Source organism: Euprymna scolopes, chromosome 12 (assembly GCF_053919585.1).
Source record: "Euprymna scolopes isolate OS-2025 chromosome 12, ASM5391958v1, whole genome shotgun sequence".
Lineage (NCBI taxonomy): Eukaryota > Metazoa > Mollusca > Cephalopoda > Sepiida > Sepiolidae > Euprymna > Euprymna scolopes.
In genome coordinates, this window is record NC_136493.1 from 75,805,865 (window position 1) to 75,827,535 (window position 21,671).

Sequence of the window (21,671 nt, forward strand, 5' to 3'; positions counted from 1 at the left end):
ATCTAACATATTAGGTTGTTTTACTGGAGACAAAATTTCTAGTTGGTCAAATTTTTATTTTTGCTACTCTCATTGACTAAAAAAATTCTAACTCGTCTAATTTATTTAGGTTCTATATAATATGTGAGTATATGATATGATGTAATTAATATGAATACATCTAGGTTCCTCTTCACGAGAATATCATTGGCTGATGTAATCCATAAATATGGACAGCTAGAGCAGCCTATGAGAGATGTCAAAAGATATGCCAAAAACTTAAAGCTAAAACATTTTACCAGCTACCACTGTGAGCAACCAATCGTTAAGCCAATTTACTAGATTGCATTACATAATTACTGTAGCCAAGACCACTTAGATGTCTCAAACAAATATATCCATTTCCAAGACAGATCACTGTAAAAATTCAACATTAAATTTTATTGAGAGGCAATAAAACGGTACTTCTAAAGTCCTTAGCAAAATTTGCAAATTAATTTTGTATTTTTTGTACAGGTTTCATGTTGATATTTTTTAAGGGTTTCTTTTTATACTGGCAACCTTGTTTATGCAAGAAATATCATTTTCCTTTTCTTAATTAGCATGAGAGGTAAGTGTTAGCAGATCAAAATCTTTCTTCCAGTAAAAATTCTCAAATGTTAGATCTTTCTATCCTTCTTATAGGTATGGCCTTGATCATGAGACATTTGGAAATGTTTCCTCATGTCTTGTATCATTTATATAGACACTGTTGGCCAATTGCACAACTTCAAAGTCTGTGACCAAACGAGAAAACTTGGGCAGGGCATCTCAGTCAACAGACCAGTCGATTCACACACATAATATTTGTGTGGGTCTTTATGTGGGAAATATTCACCAAATGGACATTTTTTAGAAGGATTAGGGGAGGTCGGGGTTAATTCTATGTCATATTTTCTGCACAATCCTAACTTTATTGAATCCTTAACACACTCGAGTTTTGCTTGAGACCAAACTGTTTTTAATGGGCATGGTATTATAAAAGCTTTCCCATGAGAATCACACTTAATAAACGATCTTCTATCATCAGGGTTTACATAATATAAAGGTTGTTCATTTTGTGAGAATTGGCAGAGGTTAGTCAAGGAAAGACGTATGCTAGAATGATGGACACATGTATAAGCTTGTTGTGACCAAATCGTATTGCTTGGACATTGGATAAGGAAGGCCCTTTGCCATTCATCGCACTGGATGAAGAATGAATTTTCTGATGGATGAGCAAAATAGAACTGCCTTCTCATGATAGCCTCTCTGGTGCATGGGTTGGTGCCTGTGTATGGTATGCTATTCGTGGAAGGAGCTATAACTTTCGGACCACACACATATTGATGTTCGTTGTATTTTGTCCCTGTTGGGCATGTGACAATTTCCATCTCTCCTAAAACCGTACATTGTATATACTTATTCAATAAGTGTGGATGCTTAAACCGCATTTTGTTTTTCAGAATGTTTTCCTCAGAACAGGGATTAGGAAGTTTGTCATCATCTGAAATTTAAAAAAGAATACTATTATATAAAAACAATAATGCTATGTATTAACATAAATAGGTCTGTATCCAAAAACCTTTTTCATCAAGTTAAACGCACCCAAAGACATTGCCATCCTATCCTCCTACCGCCCCCTTATAACAACATTCCCTATATCATAACAGAAGAAACTTAGAAATATTGCCACATAGTACCTAACATATACCAAGCTCTGAAAAACAATATTATAGCCTTGCAACTACCCCTCCCAAAATTATACTCGATTTTATCGTTGCTATTTGCCATATCGGTTGCACCTGTCAAAAATACCACTCCATAGATAATAGACACCTCGCAAACTGTTAAAATAGAATTACCACGCAGCCACAATATACCCCCAATTTAACCCTAAAACATATACCCCTTAAATTTAAAAATAAACTCAACACTATGGTAAAGACCATGTACACTTTTTTACATCATACTATATATAACAAGTTTTTCCTTTATTTAGAATTCAATAAAGCTTCCCCAAACATTCTATAATTTCATTTAGTCTTTTTCGCTCCTAATGAACCCTACGCTAGACGCCGCATCTCCACCATGCTACCTAGCATCTTCTCTACTATTCTGATGAGAAGCATTAGGCTTCGAAATGCCTTGGCATAAAGAGTCCCTCCTATCCCCCAAATAATTGCTTGCATTCAATTACTCAATAAATGAACCAATCTATATCCACCAATATATAGTTTTGTGACTTCATTTCATACTCCTGTTGTTCTATATATATATATATATATATATATATATATATGTGTGTGTGTGTGTGTGTGTGTGTGTGTGTGTGTGTTGTAGAGTTGATGGGTTCCACTAATGCTTCTGAAATTGGGATCATCCACAGATTTCTCAATCAATGGATTGTTTAAATCTATTTCAAATCTAAAGTGGTTGTGAAAAATTATACGTACCACATTCGAGGTCAAATAAATGTTTTACATCATCTTTTGTGCAATGTCTTTTCACTCCATTCTCTTCACAGATAATTTCCACTATTAAAAAAAAAATGGAAAGGAAAGGAAAAAATAAAATTGCAAAAACAAAACCAAGTCAAATCAAATAAGATCAATTGAATAAGTTCTTTAATGTTTTGTACATATACTTGTTCTCTCTGAAAGAAAAAAACAAACAAAAAACTTTTCAGCTAAATTAAAGTAGCAATAAAATTCAGATTTCCGTTCCATGAACTCGCATCTATGGAACTCAATACCACTTGAGAGTATGACTACAACATAGTCATCCTAAAGTCCACTATCAACAAATACTGAACTTGTCACTAGTTGTCTGCAATCCTCTAAAGTTTATTTATACTTGTTGCATTGCAAAAAAAAATTGTAACTTTTATTAACGATTCCATGGATGGAATTATTTTGGAAGGTTACACTGCATTATAATAAACAAATAAATTCTTTTCCACACATATTGTGTTTATATTAAATAATAAGACTTTGTGCCAGAGTTTTTCATATTAGTCAAGGTTCAATTTTGGCATCAGCATAGGCGTCCCTATTGAGGAATGCTGACTTATCCGTTTTCAAATATTTTGGCTATTATTAGGAATTGTTTTGAATTTTTTATATACCCTTCCTTATCCGAGTGAGTATTGGTTTCGTTCGATCCCAAGAGATTATTCTCTCAGACATTACTCCCTCTGTTGGAGGAGAGTTCGTTTATTACAAACTAGCTGGGGTACCCGGCGTTGCCCGAGTGGGGGGGGGGAGTTTTAAAAAATGTTATGGTAGGTAAGTAGGAAGGATCAAACCCGGAGTCATGAGTAAAAGTAGGAAAATAAAGTGTGAAAAAAAAAAACAACAAAAAAAAAACACATCTGCAACGTTAACAGTTCGCCCACCAAGAAAAGTCCATTCCAGTTGTTTAGGAAAAAAACAAAAACAAAAAAAACGACTACGGTAGGTCGGCGCGAACGTGAAAATATAATGTGAATTGTCCAGCACGCTAACCACTACGCCACACAGCACTACAGCTTAGTTTAGTGATTTTAAATAACTTCACATGAAAGAACTACAAAGCCAAACCGGTGTTCTCTTCTCAACTGTTCCTTGTGAACGATCCCCAAACGGTGTTAAGTGGTGGCAGGGGGAGGAGGAATTTATTAGAGAGAAAATATTTTACCACTTCCATTGATCTTAACCGATTTTGGCCGTGACTTCTCAGCAGAAAAAGTATAGAAATCTAAGATTATCGAGGAATTTGAGAAATAATAAGCCTATAACACACCTCAGATATTGTTCTGCCGTTTGTGCATATTATATTTGCATGAAATATCTTGATTTTTAATCCTATTAATGTCAAAATCAGATGGGCAGAAAATGAGTTCATTTTATTTATATAGAGAAGATAGAGAAGAGAAGAGATAACCTGAAACACCACTACTGCAGAATACATTTTATTTATGTCAGTGTAAAGGGAAAAGATCGATTTATAAATTTCACAAACATGTAAGACGGGGGGGGGAGGTGCAATGTATATAGACACAAGCTTTAACCTTTTAGTTACGATCAAAGTGTAATATCTGTTCCCGCTCAGTTAATGAGAAATTCTTGTAGACCGAGGGCAGTTTTATTTTTGTCCCAATCAAAAATTGTTATCTTTTGGGGATCGGATTTTTTTTATTGTTTAAAATAAAACAGTTTAGTGTTTAACTCTGTTTTTGTGGGGGGAAGGGGTAGATAAATAGGGGCACACGCTTTTAAATTAGTAAGTGTAAGTTTTTATTATACTTCTGCCCTATTGTGCTGATCCGATTTAAAGCTAGTGACCTTCAACAGCAGAATCTGAACTTTACAAGATATAATGCACATACCGTTTCTTTATATAGAGTTGGTAGCTATATCCTCCATCCGGTTGCATATCTTTTATTAGGCTGAGAGGATTATTTAATGATGGGAGAACTACACACAATACGTAGTTAAAACAAAATTGTTTAAAATAATTGTCAACGCTATTGATAATTTACCATTTATTTATTTATTTTTATTATGGCTTATGATTTAATTCATGGTCTGAAACATGAGGTAAATCATATGTCCATGACGTCACATACAATCTATAATTATTTTGTTAAGGTAATGATTTAAGCTCTATTTATAATAAGTTCCGAATGGGTCAGTTAGTAGACTGAAAATCTCAAAGTTTTTATTTTGATTTCCAGTTATAGTTTCTGCTTCATTTGTTGGGAATTTATTATTTACTATTAATGAAATGTTTTTTTATTTCTGAAAGTAATTAAGATCTTTGCTATTTCGGAATTAGACGAATAAGAGAATTCGATAATGCGATTGACGGACGGACAGCTGAATAAAATCTCTATATAAGAAGTATAAAAAATGCGTCCTACCTTTGTCTGGTGTATTGAAGCTGATGTTATAATGCGGATTATCACAATCTGTTGTCTCATCGAACTCTCTTTGTGAAACAAGTGAGAGGTATAATTTTTTGTCTGCTGGGAACCTTATTAATCCGGGGTTTCTGTCTGTAGCAACGGCCACGTATGTATGGAAAGCTTTTCCTGGTTTGATAAAATCGTGAGAAGCGTACATTTCCACTCTTCCGCAAAGTACATCAACCTGAAATAAAACATTACAAACAATTGTTACATTACTGTCCTCCATAGATTTGTTCATAGAAGAACGTTTGAAGTTAAAAAGAAAAGCTTGTTTGGTTAATCGATCCTTATCTGCATCTGTTTATGAGATTTACACTCTTTTTAGTTATGGAAGATCATACTAACCTAGAATTTTCTGTTTTTCTAAATGTTGTTGGCATTCGTCAGTTTAGAAGACTATGGGGTTGCACTGTCTTTTGTGACTGAATACGCCTATTTTCGATCTACATTGTCAGTTTCAGACGTCGCCGATGTAGGTTGGTGCATTGTATTGGTGGTCTGTTGACTTTTGCTAACTGGCCTTCCCGAATAGTCTTTTGGTCTCCTCTCATTCCGTGATGGACTATTAGCTAGTGGTCAGGCCTTTGATTACTTTTTGTCTCCAGATGTTGCAGACTTTGGCTTTGGGCTCCCATGTCAATATCACATACTTTTATGTCGCGTTTGCACACATCGACATAGCGGAGGTAAGGACAACCAATTTTCTTTTTGCCAGTGGTGAGTTCACCATAGATAATGTCTTTTGGGATTCTACCATTGTCCATACGATGCACATGGCTTATCCAGCATAGGCATCTTTGGTGAAGGACAGTGAACATGGAGGGGATACCAGTCCTTGTGAGCACACCATTGTTTGTAACTTTGTCTTTTCAAGAAATTCCAGGAATTCTCCACAGACTAAATGTGTTCAAGGTTGTCCATGCTTCACTGCCATATAACAAGAGTGCTGATGACACAGGCCATGCAAATGTTCACTTTTGTGGAGATGGTGGATGTTTATTTTCCCATACCCGAATTGTCAATTTTGCAAGAGTGGCGGATGCCTTCTCGATGTGCTTGTTGAGTTCTACATTAAGAGATAAATTGTCTGAGACTGTGGACCCGAGATATTGGAATTGATGGACTAAGCACTGCCTATTCATAGTGATGATGGGAGATGATGGGGATCCTTGGTTCATGACCTGGGTTTTCTTCAGACTGACGGTGAGGCTGAATTCTTTGCAAGCATTGGAAACCCGTCCATGAGTCTTTGAAGTCCTTCTTCAGTGTGAGATTTTACTACCGCATCATCAGCAAACAGTAGGTTCGTGATGGTAACTTGTTGGACTTTGGTCCTGGGTCGAAGGCGGCAATCTGATCTAAAGCGAAGGTAAACTCTGTCTTCTGACGAATTGAAAGCTTGTTGTTAGATGGAGTTGCACAGTCTGTTCCATTACTCATTTACACAGCCATGTACTGTTTACTTTACCTTGGACTCAATGAGAGGATCTAGTTTCTCAGAGTTCGCATTGTGCCAGTCAATGTTTTGTCTACCCTTTCTCCTCCCATAAGCTGGGATTGCAGCAGAATGTGGCCTTTTTCAGATTTTCCCACATTTCTGTAGGCGAAGCGCTTGAGTGGATATAATCGGCTGCGAAGTTGGCCTCAAACTGTTTTGGTGCTTGGTCTTGGTTACAGCTTGTTTGGTGTGGAAGAGTTTCTTTCTTTGTAGTTGGACTCTGCAGCGTACGAGTGAGTGATCGGTTTCACATTCAGCACTGTAAAACTAATCAGATTGATATAAGATTTAATGTCAATCTGTTTATTTGTTATTTGTTGTGCCTTTTGTTTATTTACGAGTTCACTGTCGATAACTAGACTGAATTATTGCGCTTAAACGTGAACTGACGTATTTTATAGTATGTACTTGTTCAGTTGACAGTATTTCTTGTGATACAAATGTACTTAAAAATGTTCGTACCTTTACTTTTGCTGTATTCTGACGATCGCATTCGTCCTCAGAGTTTGTTATTGGTTCAATTATTACGTTATGTGTTTTCGTACTGTGGTCCGGTGGTAATGGATTGGTTTCAATTACTGAAGTATTCACTATTGTTGAGATCAACTCCATTGTGACAGGAGCTATGAGAAAATCAGAATAAGTGCAAGAATTTAATAAAATACACTGAAAAACACTTTAGCAAGAGTTAAACCATTTATTTTTCGGAAAAGAAACACAAATAAAATGGATTATCCTTTATCCGCAGAGTTTCAAAAGAAATACTTTCCTTCTCATCAGAACAGAGAAATTAGTATAATAAGATTTAGTAGAATAAGATTTTACTTGTAAAGAAATGGAATTCCATATTCCAAGCAAATATAGTGTGAAGTCCACACATGAACTAACGCAAATACTAAAAACGACGCAACCGGAAAACAAAATTATTGCTTCTTTCGATGTAGAAAGTTTATTTACTAATGCACCTGTAGCAGAAACAATATAATTATTAACAACATTTACAATAATCCCTCACTCCCTCCACTTAAAATTAATAAAAAAATATTTAAAAGAATATTATTAATCGCTTCTACACAAGTACCCTTCTATGAACCCAACGGTAACATATATACCAAAATAGATGGAGTTGAAATGGGATCAGTCCTTGGAACGACCCTAAGTGAATTCTACATAGCAGATCTAGAGAATAAAATATTTTAAAATAATATAAAGCTCCCTATATATGTACGCTACGTGGATGACATACTTATTTTAACCGATAATAATGAACAGATATACAAACGACAGGACCTCTTTCCAAAAACTCAGACCCGAGATATTGGAATACTAGTTCACAGTAATAAAAAAAATCAATTTCTTGACGTGCTTATAAATACGTTCAATAATACTTTCAACACATCTGTATATAAAATACCAATCAGCATGAATTCCAATCTCCTTGTTATATTATGGGGCTCTAAAAAGGCTTAATGTTACGTTGCATGTATGAATATGTCCTATAACGACGTACACGTTGAATAGTTGGGTTTATCTTTTCTGTATATTCATGTACGTATAAATGCGTGTATGTATATACGTCGTATCATTTAGTTGTTCGTCTAGTGTGTATATTTTAACATTTATGCACCAGTTCTAACAGGAAACGATTGACGTAGACGTACCAAAACAGTTGTAGACAAACAGTTCTTTTTAACAGGTGTAAATAACAAAACACATACCTGAATTATTCATGAACATTTATTTTCATGATTCGGCCGGCATTTTCAGAAATTACACGTTTTTACATCTTGGCTGCCTGAAATGACGCTGCCCCCTGCGTCATGGAGAGACCTTTTTTGAGTTGTCCGTTATATTTGATGCCCAGCTAACAACTTCTAGAATCTCCCCAATCTGCATACATTTTATCACATGTCTGAAACCAACAGCTAATGTAACCCCAATCTAGTTATTTGTTTATGCGAACCAAAAATAATGTTTACATCTATTTTCTATTTTCACATTCCTTTTGCGATATTATTATATTATATGTTAATCATTTTTTCCCAATTATTTGTTTATTTTTCTAATCATAATAATTGATTCAGCGACCCGCCGTCTCTCGAATCAATTATTATTATTATTATTATTATTATTATTATTATTATTATTATTATTATTATTATTAATAATAATAATAATAATGTTTTGACCCTTGGCCCTGCTTACCACAGTTAACACAGATACTACGCTATGATCACAGCCCAAAGGGTCACAACATTACATCCTGAACTTTAAGAACAAGTGCCCACAACGGTACAAGATAGTTGTCAAAAAACAAATATATCACAAATAAATGTTATCAAAAGCAAGATAAGTTACTTTTCTACCAAACTGGATATATTTTTCGTGTTTTTATTCAATGTAACATGTTTATTCAGCTCGAAAAACATACATTGTTTACCGATGTATTGGAAAATTCAAAATGGCGCCCGACTCTCTCTTAAACACGGTAAGTTCGGGAAAAGGTGTTATAAATAATAAACTAGCCAAAAATACTATTAAAAAACCACCGAATATATGTCAACCTATGTCACGGTAATATATATTGAGCGAGTTTCTAGCAGTATTTTGTCTAGTTTTATATTTATAGCACTTTTTCCCAAACTTACCGTATTAAAGAGAGAGTCGGGCGCCATTTTGAATTTTCCAATACATCAGTAAACACAGTGTGTTTTTTCGAGCTGAATAAACATGTTACATTAAATAAAAACACTGAGAACATATCCAGTTATGTAGAAAAGTAACTTATCTTGCCTTTGATAACATTTATTTGTTATATATTTGTTTTTTGACAACTTTTTTTAATCTATGTGTACAGTAATATAAACCCCAATTTTTATATAATATTTTTCAGTCCGTTCTTTTAATGATAAATAAAACTTTTCACTGAGTATTTTCAAATATTTTAAAGCAAGCATTTTTCACGGCAGTGTTTTTTTCTTTTATGATTGGTGAATTATCAATATTTTAGCACGGGGCGTAATTCATTTCTTTGAAATATATTCAAAACTTCAATTTTTTGTTTTTTTATAACATTTTAACTGTAAATAATTTACATAACGAGTTTGTTTTACTGTACACATAGATTCGAAAAGTTGTCAAAAAAAACAAAAAAACAAATACATAACAAATAAATGTTATCAAAGGCAAGATAAGTTACAAACATGCCGACATTTTTCTTTTTAAAATATATTGATAAACATTGTATGATTTTCGAAGCGATTACACGTTTTAAAGTGAGTAAAACCACTAAAAACCTTCCCAGATAGGTAGAAGAGTAACTTATCTTGCCTTTGATAACATTTATTTGTTATATATTTGTTTTTTGACAACTTTTTCGAATCTATGTGTACAGTAAAACAAACCTAAAATTTAATTTAACTTGAAAGTAATATTTAAAATACACGTGCATACACTGCACAAGCACCCTTATTATTATCATAATAATAATAGTAATAATAATAAAAAAAACTGGTGTAGATGACATCGACTGGCGCCACACCACACCAACTAGTTGTGAAGGGTCAGGGAGGATGGAAAGACCGAGGTGAGAGAGTACTGACCAAATCTCCACTGGAAGTGTGCAGTTCAAATCTGGTACCTTGGGGAGGCATTTTTGTCACCCAATCCCCAGAAAAGCCGATACCAACGAGAAATCAGTAACAACGGCTGTTGCGATAACATGCAATAATCTGCACAAGTGGTCAAAAGGTGGAGAACACTGGAAATTTGGGGATATTTGTCACTTGGTCTCCAGGGAACACCACAGGTTACTGCCAGTGAGCAATCACTGATGATGGCTTGTGAGACAACTAATACGCTACACATTTTGATGAAAAACATGGGGAAAAAATGGACATAGAAGAACAGAAAACCAAAACTTTAAATATAATTTCTGTATTTAAAGTAATAGTTATTTAAAAATCTCAATAAGGGGCACTCTGGATATAAACAAAAATAATCTCAGTCATGAAAGATTTCTCCTCCACCGACCGAAGACAGAAAAGGTAAAATGTAGCATCAAAACAGATACTACACTGATCTTGTTCCGAAGGCCAACAATTTGTTTAATGTTTCTTTAATTATTTGTTCCCTAAATTCATAATTCAGTTTTATCAGTATTGAAATGTATATTGCTTTAAAATTACTTAATTTTACATAGATAATGTTTATATTTTATATTGAATAAAGTTCAGTTTAAATAGTAATCGAACTGTGTTCCTTTTTCTTTTTAAAAATGTTTTATTTCTCTTTTTCAAATGGCCCTCATATAGTACTGACAGTCTGACAAATCTTGCCTGCAGACATTTTCAGTTAACAGGCCTTCTTCTTACTCTCGGTGGCTGTGGTATTACTCAGGAGGTCCACCCTCCTAGGCCTTACCACCCGGCTTTCGGCGGGTGGGACAAGTTTATTGCTTGTTGCCTGAGGCGCCCTGACCGGGGAATGCCGACGGGGATACTCAGGCAATTTTGTAATTACAAGAGTTCCCCTCCTTTAGGGGAGCTCGCTTAGATCCCCACTTTCTGACCCTGTGTCACATATTGGTGATGTTTTTTTTTTTTTTTATTTTTTTTTTACAAAGGCATCACCACATTATCAAGGCCCAGAGGCCACTCAAGGATAAGGGTTAAAGAGTGTACAGTAGAAATTGGTCAATATAGTAATCATTAGTAATGAAAATTTGGTAAATTTAATAACTTATATGGAACGGCTCATCAAGAACTTATTTACTTTAGACTTGAACACAACCATATTGTAGTCAGCCGGAAAGCAGGAAAACGGAAGACAATTCCACAGGCGCGCAGTTCTAAGAAAGAAGCTTTGTTCATGGAATCTACGTTTAGGTTTAGGCACAGATAAAGAGTGGGGGAAATTATTGATAGTGTTTACAGCTAGACGAGTGTTTCTTGTGAAAGTTTGGCGAGGGGGGACCAAAGATTGAAGCTCAGTTGAACACTTTCCATGAAAATAACGATACATCAGAGACAAACTCGCAACATCTCTTCTGTGAGATAGAGGTTGCAAGGAGGAGAAAAGGACATCTCCTACGAGGCTACGAAGTCTATTTTGAACTCTATCAAGGCAGGACAAGTCCTTTCTAGCAGCTCCTGCCCAGATGTGGCAACAGTATTCCATCCTTGGACGTACCTGGCTCTTATATAGGTAGAGAATAGCATCAGCAGTGAGATATCTACTGGATCGATAGAAAGATCCCACCATTTTTCCAGCGGCCTTGGCAACAGATTTGATATACGTGTTCCATTTAAGATCAGGAGTAATGGTCAAGCCCAGAAGCTTGTCAAAACTTGAGGCCTCCTGAAGACGAGAGCCATTCATTTCAATTGATGACAAAAGGGGACTTGTTGATTTTCTAAATACTAAATTCTGTTCCTTAGTTCCTTTTAAATAACGAAGGACTTTAGCTCTGTTTAAATCCTTAATTATCGGCCTTGATAATTTTTGTGATAGTTTTGTTACTGTGTAGGATATGTCGGGTCTCGTAGTAGCCATTAAATAGATAAGACTTCCTATAATTTCACGGTATAATTTATCGTCTATGAATTGTATGTCAATATTATTATTAATATCATTTTCGACCGGTGTAGAGCGTTTCTTGCACTCTCTCATTTCAAATTTTAATAGGATTTTGCTAATGTATCTCGATTGATTCATTTGAAGTCCTTTTTCATGAGTAAATTCTATACACAAAAAGCATGATATTTTGCCAAGATCGGTCATTTTGAATTTTAAAAATTTAATCTGTTCTTAACATCGGCCAACATTATATCACAATTGGATGCAATTAAAATGTCATCGACATTTTGGGTAAACAAACAGGGGTCAACTGGGTATTGTTTTAATTGTTGTTCAATCATATAATCATGAAATACTGTATTCCAACACTGAGCGTTTTGCTTTAGACCGTACAGTGATTTGTTAAGCCTTCACACGCAATTTTTATTTTTCATTACGAATCCCTCTGGAGGGGGTAATGTAAATTTCACAGTCAGTTGTTACATTTAAATAAGCATTTTTTACGTCCATTTGATGGATGTTTAGGTCATATTGCGATGCGATTTGCAATAAAATTCTGATTGTCGTTAGGTTGGTGGTTTGTGAAAACGTAGAAAAATATTCTATACTGTAAATCTGAGTATCCTTTAGCAACAAATCTAGCTTTGTACTGTTCAACGCCTGATGCTGTAGTCTTTTTTGTAAAGACCCAATAGGTATTATTTTCTGTCAAAGCATCTATTTCGTTTTTCATTGCTATTTCCATTCATCACAATGTTCTGAATTAATTGCTTCGTTAAAGTTTTTGGGCGTATTTTCCATGGAATAGCAATAGTCGATTTGATAATCTTTCAAATTGTCGACCACAAAAAATCGGACCGTCTTCTACTTCTTTTTGGGTGTCTTTCGACTTCATGATGATGATGATGATGATGATGATGGATACTCTTATCCCCGTCAACGGCTACTTCATTGTCGTAATTTGTTTTAATAAGTTAAGGAAATATAATTTCATTTTCTTCATATGATGGAGTCTTTGAAATTTAACGTGTCTGTGAATTTTACACATCGGATTCTTTTTATTTTATTCTTCTCTGGAAAAAATACTAAATAGGCTGGGTTGTTTTTATCCAAGGAATATACCGCTATTTAATTTGCTATTTTTATCTATAAATGCGAAGCAAGTTGAACCAAATGCATGCATTTTGCTTAAATTTGGTTTTATACCACAAAAAGCTTCATATGGGGTTTTAGATAGTCTTTTGTTAAAGCACCGGTTGCGTATATATGTAGCCGCCATAAGTGCGTACGTCCAGAGGTTTTTTGGGGAGTTTTGATTCAATGAGTAAACATCTTGCCATTTCAAAACGTGTCCGCCATGATCTTTCCGTAGTCCCGTTTTGGTGTGGTGATTTAGAAGCCGATTTTTTATGCTTGATACGATGGTTAATTAATAAAAATTCAGTCTTCATTAGTAAATTCTGCACCATTGTCAGAGCGAATACAATTTACTTCACTGTAGGGAGCCATGTCGGCTAAATAGTTTTTAGTTGCTAGCAATGTATCAGATTTGCTCTTTAAGAAATAAACCATTATTAAACAGGAATAATCGTCTACAAAATCCAATGCATACCTGAAATTTTGTCTGCCCATCGGTTCCACGAGACCGTTCAAGTCACAATGTGCCAATGATAGGATTTTCTTGTCTGATATCTTGTTTTGATATTTTGGCATTTTTTCCCTGCGTACAAACGTCGCAGTTTAAGATTTTGATGTTCTTATTTCCATTCCGTCAACCACATTCGGCAACTTTTTGATATCTGGAATATTGCAGTGCCCAAGAATTTTATGCCATTTCTGTAAATCATTGTAGGCGGTTTTCGATGGGAATACGCTATTTAAATAATATAGTCTTTCATTTTCTTTAATGTTGAATACAGTTCCATTCGGGTACACCAGTTTTGATTTATTGGGACTAAAGTTTATATTTGCACCTTGTTTAATGGCAACTTGTACAGAAAATATATTTTGTTTAAGTTTCAGGATTAGAAGAACGTTTTCCAGAATGCAGAAGCAAAGTTTACCTTTATTGTTCCTTAGCGAGATTTTAGCATCGCCTTTTTTTTCAAAACAATATCGTTTACTTGACTGCCGTCGGCCAGCTCTACAAAGTGACTCCGAGGATTAAAGTTTGGGTCAAAATTGATAAAATCAGATTTCTTCGTAAATAAATGTGCCGTCGCACCACAATCGATAAGAAAATTGTTACTGTTCGTTGAAGCGTCAAACGTACATGAAAATAAAAATGAATATTCGCTAACAGAGCTCGCCACATTTTTAATGGAGTCTCCTTTGAAATTCTTGTATTATTATTTAAATTTTTTTTCTTCTTCCTTTGAAGATTGTAACGCTGGGTATGGAGCAGCCAAACATTGGAAACTCTTGTGATTAGGTCGCCCACAATTATAGCAAATAATTTTCGTACTTTTCTTCGGAGAAAAATTGTTTTTGGAAAAGTTGCAGTTTTTATTCCAGGCATGGGTATAATTAAATTTTGGTGTTTTTATGTGGGCAGCTTTTAAAATGAAGACGTAACAACCATCATCGTCGTCGTGATGAACGTTGAGGATTTGTGCCGTTATGAACACGTTTTCATTTTAAAAGCTGTACTACCGGCGAAGTGAACGTCTCTTTATTCTATGTTCTGTGTATTTGGGATTGTTTTACTCTTTTATTGATGTTGAATTCACCTATTCGTAACAACCATCATCGTCGTTGTCATGAACGTTGAGGATTTGTGCCGTTATGAACGCGTTTTCATTTTTAAAGTTTATATACATATACATACATACATATATATATATATATATATATATATATATATATATATATATATATGTATGTATGTATGTATACACTGAGGAAGATCGAAGGATCGGTCGAAAATTATGTGCTTTTGAAGGAAACATTCTTGTTTTTTTCAAAAGACACACAGGAAATAAATACAGAAAAAGACACACAGGAAATAAATACAGAAAAGATATAAACATTCATATATTTTCCGTATTGATTTTTTATTCATACATATTTAAATATATATATATATATATATATATATATATATATATATATATATATATATATAATGATTTATGTACATGTATGTTTATTTTATTTGTTTACTTTTTATTGTTATTGTTAGTTTTCAAATTATTTTGTATCGCTATCCAAGAGTAAAGTTTAACCTGTGAACACAGTTGTTCGCTATTTCTCTCCTACAGTTTAATAGATGTTGGGATCTTTAAAGTATAGGATAGCAAATGTTTCATGAAGGCATAATCTACATGAATCGTCTAGGTATCTACATGTGTTTGCTTGTCTTACTATTTTCCATTCGGAATATTCTGTGTGTCTGTGTGTCTGTCTGTCTGTCTGTCTGTCTCTCTCTCTCTCTCTCTCTCTCTATATATATATATATATATATATATCCGATTCATCCCTCATTCAGAAATCAAAGCAGACTGTTCTTAATCGAGGTCCAGAGAAATAGAGTAAGATTTGTTCAGCTTATTCACCACGTGTCTATATTAACTTCTCGCTTGTCACAATGTCCTGATACATAGTTTTGATTCTATACTTTTCACTTATAATCATTACAACGTGGAAAATATCATTTTAAAGTTATTTTCTAAAAACTCGCATCTAAATCTTGTTCCAAAAACCTTGAACAGTAAGAAAATATTAAATAGTTTAACGTTACCTGCACAAGATTCGCTCTGTATTTCTTTGATGATAGCGTCGATTTCGTTGAAAGAATCCAAAGAGTAATAATAGTTACAAGCCGGCGAAGAGGCAACTGCACGCAGCTCATAGTTATTCACCCGACCAATACCAATTGTGAAGATGGTGGTGGCGTCACTCTTAAGATTTTCGGCAGCAGCAATCGTCTCGTTTGGATAATTCGAACGACCATCAGTGATAAGAACGAATATTTTAGGCACATTTTTACGGCTCTTACTGAAGATGTGCGTTCGTGCCAGATCGATAACGATCGAAGTCGAAGTAGTACCGTCCGTATATCTGATTCGAGAGATTGCATCGGTGATGTTGGATATGGAATTGTAGGTGTCAAGATTGAATGAAATACTCGCGTTAGTAGCATAGTTGATGACTGCAACACGAGTCATATCAGGACCGATTTGGAGATTACGCACCACACCTTGAATGAAGAAGAGGGTTCTGTTAAAATTTACCATTGTTACGCTACCGGATGCGTCTATTGCAAACACCAGTTCCATCTTAGCGGCAGAACAGCCTACAAAACATACGTATACATAAATTAAATATTTATGGCAAAACAATGCTGATTAAAGAAATTGAAAAAGTCCCCAAGTATCGTTCTCTATATAGTATTTTTCTGTATTTGTAATAATTAGGGCTATGACAACAGCATATTCTTTTCATTGTTTTGACTCTCGAGTATATATCCGACACAGTTAAACACAGCACTATATAAAAGCATATAAGATATCAACAGATGCACACTCGAGAGTCAAAACAACAATATGCTGTTGTCCTAGCCCTAGCGATAATAGCGATAAGCTTATAAGCAGATTAGATGTTTGATGGTCGTTTTCCAGAAAAAAATTGTGTTCAATTGTGAAAAGAAAACGTGGAGTTAGATATTGGGTAACCGAGAGAAAACGTTGAGGTAGTAAATTTGTCGACGTTGTTTTAATAAGATTTCCTTCTACAGTTTGAACCGTCATTACGCCTACAGGATAATTTCTGACATTTTTCAAGCTATTTCGGTCTAAAATTAGCCGATCTTTAACTATTTTTAGTGCATTATTTGTTATTTTTAAGTGATGGCTAGTTTAGTAACATAATCTTAGAATTGTTTAATGTATGCACGTCGAGTTACTTTTATTTTTATATTACATAACTGGCATGTTGCTGATTTGATATATTTTCAATTTTTGAGCTCGGTATTATTTTCTCATTTTGTTTTTCTTACGATTTGCTTCATTCGTTTTAAAACAAAACTCATGAATTTATTTCAACCTGAAATTTATATATTTAGGTTTAGCGTCTACAGAATTTCCTTTACGGATTAATATTTTTTCCTCTCTCTCTCTCTCTCACACACACACACACACACACACACACACACACACACACACACACACACACACACACACACACACACACACACACAGATTATATATATAATCTGGGTAAGTTATCCATTAAAAGGCGTTGAGTGAAATTTGAAAATTAAATACGATACGTGTTACATAGAACACTTAAAAACCAAATAGTTGCAACGCGAATTTTTTTTACCTTTATAAAATAAACGAATGTTTATTTTTAAAGAGATATATTTCGGAAATATACACTCCTTTTTCAATCTACATATATGTCTATATTTTTTTCTTTTATTCTTCGTCATGGTGTTGAATGGGAGAATTCGAGTTGAGTCCACATGATGTTAGCTGCGGATTTATCTGTAGACGGATAATTACGCGTGGATGCACGTGGTTTGAAAATCTATGTAGGTTATCCATTAAAAGGCGTTGAGTGAAATTTGAAAATTAAATATGATACGTGTTACATTGAACACTTAAAAGCCAAATAGTGCAACGCGAATTTTTTTTACCTTTATAAAATAAACGAATGTTTATTTTTAAAGAGATATGTGAACACATCCCACAACTAGTCATCTAAATTAGTTAAGAATTAAAAGACAACGAAACAGCCTTTAAACCAATGAATTCATGGAAAAAATTAACATAAACTACTCACAGGACTAAAAAGCTAAGTAGATTTGCCAGCTGAAAAGATGATGCAGGTACCAAAAGATGTATTTCGAAATTACGAAAGATGACCGGCATTTCTATCAAATTAAACAATTTATCATCTGATTTGGGGAATGAGAAACAAAAGTTGGAGTAAAAATGAAAATAAAAAAGGATCAAAATTAAAAGAAAACGTATGCTCTCATGCATACACTAGCTAACGCAAATACAGGAAGTAAAAAAAAGTAAAGTAAATCTATACTAGTCTAGCCGGATAAAAAAGGTCAGTACATGATTCGGCACCTTCGATATCTTTTGTTTAAAGTGTAACACCAGTAGTCGTCAAAATAATAATAATAATAATAATAAGAAGAAGAACAACAACGGCGGTAGAAGCAGGCGCAAAATATTTGCTTGACTTGAATGTTTGAAATTGATTCGAGCAAATAGTAATTGCGATTTGTTCTTTATATCTGAATTTAATCAATCTGACACAATCTCTTATCCAATGTCAGAAATCGTCACTAAAAATTCGCGGTAAACACTGGAATATTTAGACTTACTGTCTTTCGAAGCTCATAACTTCTTGAAAAATGTAAATCAAACCCTATTTTTTTAATTAAAGGAGCAAAGATCAAAATAAAAAAAAAAATAACAGGTTTAATAGCAAATTATCAATATTTGTTTTTTTAAAACAGTTTTCTTTAAAAAAAAGATAAAAAAACAACGACATTTTACTTCCTTCGATTAAAAATATATATATATATCAATTCAAAAAAATCACTTACCTATAAAAACTACTATTCGATAAGTAGTTCACTTGTTAATTATTAATAATTTATTCATATTTATACTTATATTCCATGTTCTTTTTAAATAAAATACTTTTTAAACAAGAATTAAAAACAAACGCGAACTCACATTTTTTTTTAACTGTTCAAATAAAGGAAGACAAGTCTGATTTTATTCACCTTTATATTCCGGTGCATGAAAGGACATAATTTATATGTCTTTTTAATGCGTGCTGTAAAACAAATTTATTATTTCGGTCCTCCGTACTTACAAACCGAACACATTCACTTATAAATTTTTATTGTTAAAAAAAAACAGTTGACAGATTTCAAAATTTTTTTATTCTCTTTATGAAATACATAAGTTTTTGATTGATATATATTAATACTTCTTTATCGACTGAAATTTTTTCATAGCTAAAAAAAGAAAACATTGAATGAAATAGAAAAAATTGTGGTAGGCATCCCATATTTACTTGACATTCTAAGCATAACATAAGCTTCGACTTAAAAAAAAATCAACGTGTTTAAAAAAAAAAAAAGGTTTTACACTTTGGACTTTACAGCTAAATTTCCAAAAAAACTATTCTTTTTGTTTTAAATTAGAATATTTTATTTATTGATCTTTTATCTTCAATTTGTGATACATAAAACTTTGGTACATAAATTAATTATTAAAATTTTAATAGACAATTCGACATGTGGATTTAACTTACTATTAGACCCCACCTTCAAAAAAACTTCCTTCCTAAATAATAATAATAATAATAATAATAATAATAATAATAATAATATGAACTCTGTCATAATCTCAAACTAACTCAATACTACCTGCGTACGAACGATTACTATATTTTCTCTCATAGACACTTAATACCATAAGAGCAGACGTTCTTGGCCTTCGGGCCAAGATCAAAGTGTAACACCTGTTCTTCAGATGCTGCACTTCAATTTCTTTCTCTCTCAGTGGAGAAGAAGTCCTTTACGACTGAGACAATTTTTATTTTTGTTCCCTTTCTCCACGTTAAAAAACGACCCTGGTGGCTAACTCTGCCCCGTGGAGAGGTATTCCAAATAGAGAGTCTTAATACCATTTTCTCGTCTAGGTTTATGGATTCATGATAACATTTTTAAAAACTTTCACTCAAAGACATTTGATGCCAACTTTGTCTGTTAAGACATACGATCAATTAACCTCTTAATTGCTAACATTTATTTACTTGTTGGGCGAAGATGATCAATATAGTCAATAGTGATGGGACGATTCCAATATTTTTCCCCGATTCCAATACAATTACCAATTCCGTACTAAATTCCCGATTCCGATACAATTACAGATTCCAATTCTTTATAAATCTCTAAATAAATCTCTAATTAAATAAATAATCTCTATAAAAGTGTTATTTTGCCCTTATTACCGTAAAACACGTCTTAAATGTGCCTATATTTTCTCAAACGTAAAAACACTTGTGAGGAGGTGATCTAGAGATTTTAGTCTTACTGAAAGTTTAAATCAATAAATAGTTATTATTTTATTATTACTACAAGCAGTAGAAGATATTTTTCAAACCAAAACCTAATAAAAAATGATAATTTAAGGAATCGGTTCTGGCATCGGAAAATAGGCTAAAACTTTTTCGATTCCGATACCGATACCTCAACAAGCTCCGATTTTCCGATTCCCGATTCGTCCCACCACTAATAGTTAACATAAAAGATTAGAATGGGATTTTGTCGTTTAATTAATCTTGCGCCTAAACGCCTTATTTCTACAAAGTCACGTAAAATCACCTATAACCAGCTCTATTCATTCTACACAATTGCGAAACTTTCACGCAGCTTTCGTCGAACCTTGCCGGAGCGAGTTTTACTTTCTGCAACTTGATACGCATTTTCAGATGATATTGGCAAATGAGAACAAGTTGGAGAGAGTAAAAGTCTCGTCTCGGTAAACTTTCTTTTGTCGCGTTGACCATATCATCCTTATCATAATGGTTAGAATGCAAAGAAACACGCAGTATTCTTCCTTATCCATTGTCGGTTTCATTTTGTTATAAGTTGAAACGGATTCTAAGAGACAGACTCGTTCGTTCAACAAACGAACCATATGACATTCACAACTAACCTACACGACGAGCGAACGATAGTCAAGTGATAAAAGGCATGACTAACAGTTTCATTTCAGTCAACTAACAAGACACAATAAGGTATCTTAATGCCCGCTAATATTTCTTATTAATAACAAGGTGAGTGATGCCTCGTAATTTTTGAAATATCTCAACCCAGCTCCTAAATCTTATTTGTTTCGAAAGATATCATTTCCATTACTTATTGTAATGCTTTTCGGGAGAACAGTTGGATGTCAGAGAGGCGTTCTTTCATCAGTAAAATAACTTTAAAGACCATCGACACTTATGTTAAAAGATGCACCCGTTTTAGGGCAACTGATGCCCCCCCCCTAATGCCCTTGTACACTTTAAAAGTCAGAAAGTCTTTCTTAATGTCTTCTCCAAATTCCTAAATCGAATAAGCACAAGAGAAATAACAATATTGTTCCCTATGAATATATATTTTCTTACCGAATTTAAGAACTGCCTTTTTAATGAAGTCGTCCTTATTTCCTGCTGGTCGGATATATTTTATCCAGAATTCCGCCTGTTCCGATTTAGAAGCCGGGACTGGAATATCAAGACTTGTTATGTAAGCATACATCACTAGACCCGAAATAAGTGGAACGTCCAGATGTGCCATTGTGGCTGTGCTGATGTCGAATGTGAATCCTTGTAAAATTTCATTGCAAACCTTACGCAAGTTTCCTTGACAACTTGCTTGGGTCGAATTTAGAATAAATTCGTTCACCTAAAAAAGAAGGTACAGTTGAATTACCATAACAAAACATGTCATGTTTGCATGAATGAAACTGTCATATCAAAAAGAATAAAAATAAAAATAAAATAAAACATCTTTAATGTAAATCTCACACAAAAAATAAGAATGTGATTTTACGCGCGAACATTACATCAGTTCAAGGACAAGTAACAAATGATTCATCAGACATAACACGCTTGTACTGTTTTCAT

At 33.8% G+C, this 21,671-nt stretch overlaps 1 protein-coding gene across 1 annotated transcript; it reads right to left on the minus strand.

Moving 5' to 3' along the window:
- Positions 1 to 393: 393 nt before the first annotated feature.
- LOC145291347 (uncharacterized) lies at positions 394 to 21,435 on the minus strand. Its single transcript, XM_080137113.1, has 6 exons — positions 21,171 to 21,435; positions 15,763 to 16,317; positions 6,909 to 7,069; positions 4,901 to 5,129; positions 2,454 to 2,534; positions 394 to 1,504 (listed from the first exon to the last, which is right to left on the minus strand). Exons 1-6 carry the CDS (start codon positions 21,340 to 21,342, stop codon positions 717 to 719), a joined length of 1,986 nt encoding a protein of 661 aa, XP_079993239.1. The 5' UTR covers positions 21,343 to 21,435; the 3' UTR covers positions 394 to 716.
- Between the last annotated feature and the right edge of the window lie 236 nt (positions 21,436 to 21,671).

Excerpts from the sequence above, each read along its gene's own strand:
- LOC145291347 (XM_080137113.1), bottom strand. The coding sequence starts at position 21,342 with ATGGCACATCTGGACGTTCCACTTATTTCGGGTCTAGTGATGTATGCT. Across the intron at positions 16,318-21,170 it reads AAAGGCAGTTCTTAAATTCG|GCTGTTCTGCCGCTAAGATG; the intron begins GTAAGAAAATAT and ends TATGTTTTGTAG. Across the intron at positions 5,130-6,908 it reads AGAATACAGCAAAAGTAAAG|GTTGATGTACTTTGCGGAAG; the intron begins GTACGAACATTT and ends GTTTTATTTCAG.